The 10,633-nt window shown below is 40.7% G+C and overlaps 1 protein-coding gene across 1 annotated transcript; it reads left to right on the top strand.

Moving 5' to 3' along the window:
- Positions 1-1,664: 1,664 nt before the first annotated feature.
- On the top strand, positions 1,665-9,343 carry LOC133108108 (extracellular calcium-sensing receptor-like). The gene is made up of 6 exons (XM_061217533.1): positions 1,665-1,792; positions 2,005-2,296; positions 2,535-3,356; positions 4,042-4,269; positions 4,818-4,941; positions 8,451-9,343. The coding sequence occupies exons 2-6, from the start codon at positions 2,030-2,032 to the stop codon at positions 9,341-9,343; spliced, it is 2,334 nt and encodes a 777-aa protein (XP_061073517.1). The 5' UTR covers positions 1,665-1,792; positions 2,005-2,029.
- Positions 9,344-10,633: the final 1,290 nt, after the last annotated feature.

Below are 10,633 nucleotides of genomic sequence, written 5' to 3'. Positions count from 1 at the left end.
ATAAATCATTCAATAAATTATGAATTATTCCATCAACCAAACTGATACAAAATAAAACATTTCCTTAACCAAAGCTTCCTGCATTTCTGTACCTTGTCAGAGTGCAAACATTGTACAGTGTGGAATCAAATTTCAAACTGAATTAATTTATGAATAAGAAAACTCCAGTCATAATACAGAGGCTCAGATTAACTTAACCCGAGAATGCAAAACATATCCAATAACCATAGAACGCACAACACGGGTCCAAATTCATTTCCTATGGAATTTGATGCATAGCTGATGGTCTCTTTGTTATCTCTTTTTCATTCATTAATTTACAAATTTGCCATTTTTGCATTTTTTTAAATATTACAACCCTGAATCAGTTGCTTTTTAGTTGCCGCAGGCAATTTTAGGCTACATTAAAACAATTTTTTCTGGGACTATTTTTTCTCCCTTTCCCCTTGCATATCAATTAAAACATTTGTTTCGAAACAAAAATATTTGCATTTTCATAAGAGTTGTCTTTGCGCTCTTCTACAAACTTTTTAAAGCGTTTTACAGTGTCTCACCCAATTGGAACACATCCTACTTTTAAACGGACTAGTGCCTTTTCCTAAAATCGGGTTTTCATGTGCTACGGTTGTTATTAAAAGAGAGAACGAGGCCCCATTGAAAATGAATGACTACATTAATTTGGCAAGTATAAGTTGAATAAGTGGAATAATATCGTATGAACAAGTCAGTTATTAGGAAATAATTGCCCTTGAGGGTGGTAAATGGCCAGACATTAGCACCACCCTGTTACCCTATAGCCGAGTTGCTAAGGTAGCTGACCAAGACCCGGAAGGTTGGTGGTTCAAGCCCCGGTTTTTTTTTTAAGTAATGAAAATTAAAAACTGTTAAATAAGGGTGACCCCCCTTGTGGTGCAAAAAAAAATTGTCAAATTAAAAAAGGCACAATTATTCATTGAATCAGTGTTATGTGTTTATACATTCATGAGTGTGGCACATTCATAATGAAAAAAATAATAGCTTATGTGACAGGTAATTACTGTATATGCGAGAGTAACATTTGTGTTAAGAGGTAGAAAAGTGTGTATGAGGAGTAAAATTATATTTCAGAGTGAAGGTCAGAGAGAGAGAGAGAGAGAGAGAGAGAGAGAGAGAGAGAGAGAGAGAGAGAGAGAGAGAGAGAGAGAGAGAGAGAGAGAGAGAGAGAGAGAGAGAGAGAGAGAGAGAGAGAGAGAGAGAGAGAGAGAGAGAGAGAGAGAGGAGAGAGAGAGAAGAGAGAGAGAGAGAGAAGAGAGAGAGAGACTGTACTGGACTCCAGGGTCTTCTGAAATAATTACCTCCAGATATATAAAAACAAAACAATGTGGTTAAGTTCTTTCCCTTTGGGTCAAGGCCCCAATCATTAACTGAGCTCCACCTGGGTTTATACAATTACTGCACTTACACTACAAGCTTATGTTTTGTTTTTTGTTCTTTTTTTGCAGTACAGGGACTGAGCCCTACATAAGGAAGCCTTTTTTAGTGGGAGAACTCAGACCCCTCTCCCCATCTCTCTGGCCCTCCTACCTTTGCAGGAGATGGGTGTTCATACCTGGTTATGGCTGTGGGTGTGATTGGTCGCTGTGGCCTCGTGTGGGAGTACAGGGTCCTCCTGCAGGCTTCTGGAGACTCTGATCTCTCAGAGTCTGTATAAAGAGGGTGATGTGGTCATTGGAGGACTGTTCCCTATTCATATACAGCCACCTGAGCCCGACTGGACTTCACACAACGAGCAGCGTCCTTTGCAGTGTCAGAGGTGAGTGCATACCTCTTAATTTGTGAATATATTCCTGTGTCAATGTGTATGAATACCCAAGTGTGTCTGTTTCTGCAAATATCTGTCTGAATATACCTCTGAATATGTCATATACAGTGTTGTATGCTTGTATGTCTGAAAGATATTCACAGATTATCAACATTAATTTATTTGTAAATAAACGCCAGCTTATCTCTGTCTCTCTCTCTCAGGTTTCTATTTTTAACATATCGTTGGATGCAGACCATGATCTTTGCAGTGGAAGAGATAAACAGAAACCCCCAGCTGCTGCCCAATCTCACCCTGGGTTATGCCCTGGCTGACACCTGTCTCACAGAGGGCTCAACTTTAGCTGCTGCGCTGGGACTTGTAACCGGGAAGCACGCAGTCATTACGGCCTCCAAATACGGCTGTACTCCTGAGGTGCCTGTTATTGTCGGTGATGCGCTCTCCACAGGATCTATCATGATCGCTCGCACACTGGGAGTCTTCAGCATCCCCATGGTGAGAAATGAAACACCACAGCAGCAAATCAGTGTCTCTCCCTATCCCCCCTAATCCCAAATGTGGCCAGGAAGAGTGATTAAGGATGCATTTTCAAATATGCCTCTCCTGTGTTTTAATGTTTGTTTCATTGCATGATGATGTGTTTGTTTTCTCTTTGAAGTTTCTGGAGATTAACTAGATGTGTCAGAAGCAGCATTAAGATGACAGCCTGTTGTGTAATTTGTGTGATCCCCAGGTGAGCTACCGTGCTACGTGTGCGTGCCTCGCAGACCGCCAAAAGTACCCCACCTTCTTCCGCACTGTGCCCAGTGATGCCTTTCAAGCCCGGGCCATGGCTCGCATGCTGCGCCTCTTTGGCTGGACCTGGGTGGGTGTGATAGTGGGAGATGATGACTATGGCAAGTTTGGGATCCAGCTTCTGCTGGAGGAGCTGCAGAACTCTGAGGTGTGTGTGGCCTTTTCTGAGGTCATCCCCAAGGTGAACCTGGAGAGGAGCATTCCACGCATCGTGGAGACGCTCAGACATTCCGCAGCCAAAGTCATCGTCACTTTTGCCATTTCCACAGACATGCGAGTCCTGTTGATGGAGGTGGTGAAACAGAACATCACCGACAGGCAGTGGATCGCCACAGAAGCCTGGATTACCTCTAGCCTTGTTTCCTCACCTCAAAATCTTCCCTCGCTGATTGGCACATTAGGCTTTGCCTTGCGCAGTGGAAACATTCAAGGTCTCAGATCTTTTCTCACCAGTTTAATGCCCACGGATTTGACCTCTGACCCCTTTGTTCAGGAATTCTGGGAGATGATGTTTGATTGCTCTTTTAAGAATGATTCTGCAATGCCGCTGTCAGCCAGGTCTCAATGCACAGGGTCTGAGAGCTTGGACAATGTGGAGAGCATTTATACTGACGTCTCCCAGCTGAGCACCACTTACAATGTGTACAAGGCTGTGTATGCCATCGCACATGCCATTCACAACATGCTGTCCTGCCAACCAGGAGCTGGCCCCTTTGAAAATGGTGAGTGTGCAGATGTCACCAGCATCCAGTCCTGGCAGGTAAGAACAAGCACCGAAACACAGACTCCAGCATCCAATAACACACTAGATAAATGGAAAAATAATGTGTATTCAAAGCTTATGAACAAATTATTCATTAAAAGCGTATTTAGTAAGTCATTCATATGTTTATAAGTAGCTGCAATAATTTATGAAGAGTATATAAGTAAGTATGTATGACTCTTAGATGCAACAATTGCAATACATTCGTTTTAATGTATTTGTAATGTACTTCCAAATGGTATGTGTTTTTTTTTTAATCAACAACATGCATGCCATAATTACATTTTGAACACTTTGTGTGTATGACTTTGTTATTAATCTTCCTTATTTAAAAGCATATTTTTCATAATGCCTCATTAATTCTCAATGAAATATTTAAAAGTTTAAAATGATCTGAACTGATATTTAATGCTCTTATTCAACACTAATGACTGATTCATATTATTATTAGTATTATAATTGTATTGTAATTATTTCCACAGGCAATATGATATTTCATATATTTTATTATAATTTCAAAGGTATTGCCCAGCATTTATCTATTGAACATTCAGATTAGTGTTCAGCTTTCTCCACAGATTTGAGTGTTCAGTATTACAGCGTATTCAATTTTCATTTTTCAATTTTCATTTTTAATTTTGTTAAACATTGGTGAAAATCTCGATCTTCGCTGTCCTGGAAGATTCTCCACTACCTTTACACTGTCAACTTCACCACTCCTATGGGAGAAGCTACATACTTTGATGAGAATGGTGATCCACCGGCAGCTTATGACATCATTAACTGGCAAATAGGAGCACAGGAGACACTGGAGTTTGTCAAGGTGGGACAGTTTGACACTGCGGATGGATCTCACAGCGATTTTAACATTGATGTGAAAAGACTCGTTTGGGGCGGGGGCCAGAATGAGGTAAAGCATTAACATTAAAGCCAACAGAGCTACTATATGTTGCAGTCTAGCGCCCACTGTGTGATGGCACCCATAAAGACCGTACTCTCTGAATCATTTCAGAGCGAAACCCTTGAGCTGCTGTTTCAACATGAAGGCCAGCTCATTCATTATACTGGTGTTTATGGGGAGCAATCAGTATTGAATTTTGCAAAAACAAAGTAAAGACCAAATAAATCACACATACATTTCCTTGGTTATATGATCACTCAGCAGCCAATACTAATTATTTGCACCATCACAGTGTGTACAGGACACAGGGTGCTGACGTTGTGTAACATTACAAATAATACAATTTCAGACAATTTTCACAGCATTGGTGAGATGTGAATACATATGATGGTTTAAGTAAATGGTACACTGAAGTATAATACTGAGCATGTTGAAGTAATTATCAGTATGTGGGAATAAATGCGCATGATGAACCATGTTGTGATGTTTAGGGTCTAAGATGTTTCTGAGTTGACAGCATGGAGGTTGAGTGAGTCTGTTCTGCTGGATGGATACAGGTCCCTGTGTCCGTCTGCAGCATGTCCTGTCCCCCAGGCACTCGGAAGGCTGTGCAGAAAGGAAAGCCCATCTGCTGCTTTGACTGCTTGCCATGTGCAGCAGGAGAGATCAGCAACAGTACTGGTACGATGAACCATTCTTTCTTTAAATGTAGTGATGAGCAAGACCGGCACAATTCAAAGAAGATACTGAGAAGCTTTAGGCCATTCACGCAAGCCCTCTAGTGGCCATGGTGGCAGCACCCTGTGACTGCCGAACAGTGATATTCAGTGCTCCTCCAACCAAACTATGAGAGAGAACAATTTAACTATTTGTTTCAGTTTCATTAGGAAGAAAGCACAAATAGTAATAAAATACAGGGGTTTTACATGCCTCCATTGTCGCATAGTTCGGCCACACCCTGCCCAGTATCATCTGCAACATGTATGACAGAATAGATTCAATAAACGAGGTGGGGTGTGGCTCTCTATGTAAAATAAAATCTTAAATTTCCAGAAATTGTCCAGGTCATGCCTAGTGAGTATATTTGGATTAGGTTCATAGGGGAACATGAGAAGGGTCTAAATATACTTGTGTGTTACCGACCACCAGCATCAGACAGTAGTGTATACTTCATAAATCATATCTATATAAACAGTGGTTGCCCTGACCGATGATACTAAACCATTTCAAAATCTGCATTTTACAATATTCCACTTGCGTTCTGAATAAACTCCGCTAATTTTGCCATAATAGCTTAACTATTAATGACTAATATAATTTAAATGTTTGACCATTTAAAAAGAATAGAGAACCGTAAGTAGTTTAAGACTTACCTATCAAATACATAATTGTCCTTACACGTAAATGTGACTTCGGCAAGAGTTTAAATGAAGTAGCCAACAAGCCTTGAACCCATTGAACCACATTCTTTTCAGACTTTTCCAGACCGAGTCAAAAATCAAATAGTTGGAAGTTACGGTAATTTTTCTGGAAGCATTGCGATGGCTGATTTTGCAAAACCTTCAGCTACCATTTGGCTTGTGCCATTGCAAGTGCATTTTTTAAAGTTTGTTTTCAACCAACTAGTTAGCTAGGTCACTAAGCAAGCGCAAAAAGAGAAGAGATGAAAGAGATGCATGCGCTTTACTTTCTATAACTTGCTACCCAAGACCATGTAAATATTATGATACTAACAACACATGCTCGATGCCGAAAGCTGATCGACTGAGAAACACATTCAGATATTTCCACAGGGTCAGTCTATGTGCGTGTGTGTGTGTGTGTGTGTGTGTGTGTGTGTGGCAGCAATTATTTCCACAGAGTCAGTCGCAGTTGCTGAAATTGCTGAAGTTGCTTCTGAAATCAGCACCTTTTAATACGACAAAGTTATCCTCAAAATATTACTGTGTAATGTGACCACTGATATAAAGATGCCTGTAATCAGTCAATATAAAGTGTTACATACACCGACCAGCCGCAAACATTAAACCCACCTGCTTAAACCAGTTTTTTCATGATTAAAAATACTTTAAACTGTATAACTTTTCTATAAACACTTAATATTTCATTATATGATATGATTAGCATTATCATCTGTCGCTTGGGCCAGTAACACAAGTCTTTAAAGATGCACTCAATAATTCTGTCAGCAATAATTGTTTTCAAATGTATAGATATGCTTAGCTATGATATTTCTATCAGGAATAGTCAAGGAAATATTATTATCGTTTAAATGCTTTCGATATCCTCGCCTATATATACAGCCATGGTGAAATAGTGTGGTCGCTGGTCATTTTGTGATTTACGGTATGTTCTTTGAGTACTTTTATGTGCATTATTTTATTTTTGTAACAAACTGTGACGGATGTGTTGCTTAAGAGTATAGTGTTTCAGGAAAACATTGGTGTGTGTTTAACAAGGCAAGTGTGACGGCAATGCAGATAGTCGTTCTGATACGAACGGGGAGGCAGGCAGCCAAAAGTGGTCCTTGTGAAATTGTTCAGATTGTACAACCGTAAATTCAAGAGGTAATGTTGAAAAAAGTTTCAAAGTTTTTCCTGAAATTATGCCCCTGTTGCACAGTGACATATCAAATTAATGTGTGTATACTGAATTTAATTGTTTTGGGTTGAGAAGAGCTCTAAAAATAGATTTTCAATCGTTTAAGCGATAAAATTTTGCCAGGTAACGGAACCATAGAAATACTGAAAATGCACATCCCTAGTGAATAAGGTGGCCAGTATGTCACATACAGTAAATCCTCAAATAGTGTCCGGGATTCTATTTGAAGCCGGGCCTCGGATAATAGCCGGGGGCGTGGCCGTTTCGGACAAATAAAGGCCGGCCTCCAAATACAAGCCGGGGTAATATTGCCTACCAGTAGGGCTATCAGTCCATGAGCACTAGAAGACATTGTTTCGATTTAACTCAATGAAATAAAAGAGCTCTTCTTAATATTTTATATTGTTGGTTGGTTTAATACTGTTGCCAATGAAAAGTCGTTGTCCTACACCATGGGTCTCCAACACATTGCTCTCAAGCTACCAGTCGCTTGGCGCCTCCTTCTAAGTAGCTTGCCAAAGGCTGACGCAGTATACATTTAAACACAATTGTTGCCGCGAGGCATTCCAGCCTACGAATTTAATAAAAAGTAAATCAGGCAAAATTAAAAATTAACTCAATTTAGGCTACTTGGCTACGCAATAAGGTTTTCATGTATTTTTAATTGAATGAATGAAAGCGGCTGCCTTGGCTCGCAATAAACAGACGGGTGGGAATCCCGACACTCTGTCAACTACATAAAACTTAACAGCGAACCATCAAATACCCCCCAGATTTCAGTGCCCATCAGTCCCAACATTTAGCAATAGAATCAAGCAGTCCGAAAGTAAATTAAATCCCAAACCAAAGCGAAAATCTTTTGATAGCCTACCGGTATGCTGCTCCAAACGAAACGCATGTCTCACAATAAAACGCACTTTAGGAAAAAAAGATCCTTAACTTGCTGTTATCTACGCTAATTTGTTATTGTTCATGAAGGCGTGTCTGGCAAGTTGTTATTTTATGGATTCTGGACTTGCATGTGATTTATTGTGTTTGAGAATATTTGCAATAAACTAAGTCTGTTAAGACTGACACTATTTCTTACCAAACGGTGTTTCCTGATTAGCCTACACAAATTGATTTCTGAACGGTTACAGGAAGTGTTGAACAGTGTTGGCCCACTTTAAGTGTAGCCTTTTACTTTAGTTCTAAGAATAAAATTCTACACCAGAAGCCTAATAAGAAATAAAGGCCTGCCTCGAATACAAGGCTGCCCCAAATAAAGGCCTGTGCTTTGTGCAGCTGAAGTAAATAAAAGACCCCGGACACAATTTGAGGATTAACGGTAAGCTGTCCCATGCCATACTTGTTTGTTACATGGAGCCGATCATGGGTGTGCAGGGAAACTATCTTTGCTGATGCCCTGTCAGCCAGGACTGGGTATCTTTCTGTCTTGCGTTTATATAGTACAAATTAAAAAAATGTATGAAAAGCATGTAAATTCAGTAAATTTTTCTTCAGTTCTAATAAATGTCACTATATGTGATTGTCACAGATTGAACTGTGAACTGTGTTGGTCTTATTGGTTTGTTTACATCATTTTTAAGGTTCAGCAGAGTGCCAGAAGTGCCAAGACCGATTCTGGTCGAATGCTGCTCAAACTGCCTGCGTTGCAAAGGAGGTGGAGTTCCTGTCCTTCCAGGAGACCATGGGGATCGTCCTGGCTGCTCTTTCAGTCTCTGGGGTGGTCCTCACAGGCAGTGTCCTCGCCACCTTCTTTTTCCACCGGGACACACCCCTTGTTAGGGCAAACAATTCAGAGCTGAGCTTCCTGCTGCTGCTGTCGCTCTCTCTCTGCTTCCTGTGTGCGCTGGCCTTCATCGGTCGCCCCTCCCCCTGGTCCTGTATGTTGCGCCACACGCTGTTTGGGATCAGCTTTGTGCTCTGCATTTCCTGTGTGCTCAGTAGGACAGTGGTGGTGCTGGTGGCCTTCCGCGCCTCAGTCCCTGGCAGCAACATCATGCAGTACTTTGGCCCGGTGCAGCAGAGAGTGGCCATCTTCCTCTGCACCTCCATCCAGGTGCTCATCTGTGTGCTGTGGCTGGTTCTGTCACCTCCCGTCCCATCTGAGATACAGGGGCGGAGTGCCAGGATCATCCTTGAGTGTGATGTGGGCTCAATGGCTGGTTTTGCTTGTGTCCTGGGCTACATTGGCCTGCTGGCAGCCATCTGCTTTCTGCTGGCCTTTTTAGCCAGGAAGCTCCCAGACAACTTCAATGAGGCCAAGTTCATCACCTTCAGCATGATCATCTTCTGCGCCGTCTGGATCACCTTTGTCCCTGCCTATGTCAGCTCCCCAGGGAAATACACTGTAGCCGTGGAGATATTTGCAATCCTGGCCTCAAGTTATGGACTCCTACTTTGTATCTTTGCTCCTAAGTGTTATATAATCCTACTGAGACCAGACAAGAATACCAAGAAGAAGATGATGGCCAAATAGAAGTCATAAACCTTAGATTGCATTCATGTATGTGAGAAAGATTCAAATGTTGACTGTAGATAATATTTATCTGCTTTTGTTTATATATTAGGTAACTTCCTATAACTTCCTATAATAGAGCTGAAGCCCCATATGAAGTAAATGCAGGAAATGAATTAATCTCTGCAATTAGTAATACAGTTGAATATGTTCTATAACTTCATTGTTCTGGTCCTTCCTGACACACAGTTGTCTCATAACCAAAACATATTAAATGATTTACCATTCAGATATTATACAATGAAATGTAATATATGTATTAATAAATCATTCAATAAATTATGAATTATTCCATCAACCAAACATATAATAAAAATAAAAAATGTCCTTAACCAAAGCATCCTGCCTTTCTGTACCTTGTTAAGTGTGGAATCAAATTTCAAACTGAATTAATTTATGAATAAGAAAGCTCCAGTCCTAATACAGAGGCTCAGATTAATTTAACCCGAGAACGCATAACATATCGAATAACCATAACATGGATCCGAATGGACCCATATTCATTTCCTATGGAATTTGATACATAGCTGAGGGTCTCTTTGTTACCTCTTTTTAATTAATTAATTAACTCATTTGACATTATTGTATTAGTTTTTATATTACTACCCCGAATCAGTTGGTTTTTACTTTCCGCAGGCAATTTTAGGCTACATGAAAAAAATTTTGCAGCAAAAGGGAAAGAATTTTCTCCCGTTCCCCTTGCATTTCAATTCAAACATTTGTTTCTAAACAAAAAATTAATTATGCATAACTACATTACTTTGGCAAGTATAAGTGGGATGATATCGTATGAACGAGTCAGTTATTAGGAAATAATTGCCCTTGAGGTTGGGAAATGGCCCGACATGAACACCACCCTGTTGGGCAATTATTTCCCAATTATAATTATAATTGTTCTGGGGCGGCCTATAGCCTAATTGCTAAGGTAGCTGACCAAGACCCGGAAGGTTGGTGGTTCAAGCCCCGGTCGAGCCACAATAAGATCCGGTATCAGGTTAGTCAGTCTCACGACTGCATCTATCCATGTTGTAAAACCCCACGCTAACCCAATGACGGAATTTAGCGAGGGCCGAAGAGGTTTGCATGCTTGTCCTTCTGGTGTTGCTGGAAGAATATTAGTAGGGTTAAATAGTAATGGCCACTATGCGGAGAGTCTAGATCAGCTAATGAATAAACCACGTTACAAAGACAGTAGTACCACTCTGCCTTCCGCTCTTTACTGGTCTGGGCTGACCAAGAATCTCCACAGTA

The sequence above is a fragment of the Conger conger genome, chromosome 13 (genome assembly GCF_963514075.1).
Source record: "Conger conger chromosome 13, fConCon1.1, whole genome shotgun sequence".
NCBI classification, from domain to species: Eukaryota; Metazoa; Chordata; class Actinopteri; order Anguilliformes; family Congridae; genus Conger; species Conger conger.
This window is presented reverse-complemented; position numbering and strand designations above follow the sequence as displayed.

Bases quoted from the DNA above. Each gene is read 5' to 3' on its own strand.
- LOC133108108 (XM_061217533.1), top strand. From the start codon at position 2,030: ATGCAGACCATGATCTTTGCAGTGGAAGAGATAAACAGAAACCCCCAG. The intron at 4,270-4,817 runs GTAAAGCATTAA...GGATGGATACAG, and splicing joins GGGGCGGGGGCCAGAATGAG to GTCCCTGTGTCCGTCTGCAG. The intron at 4,942-8,450 runs GTACGATGAACC...ATCATTTTTAAG, and splicing joins AGAGATCAGCAACAGTACTG to GTTCAGCAGAGTGCCAGAAG.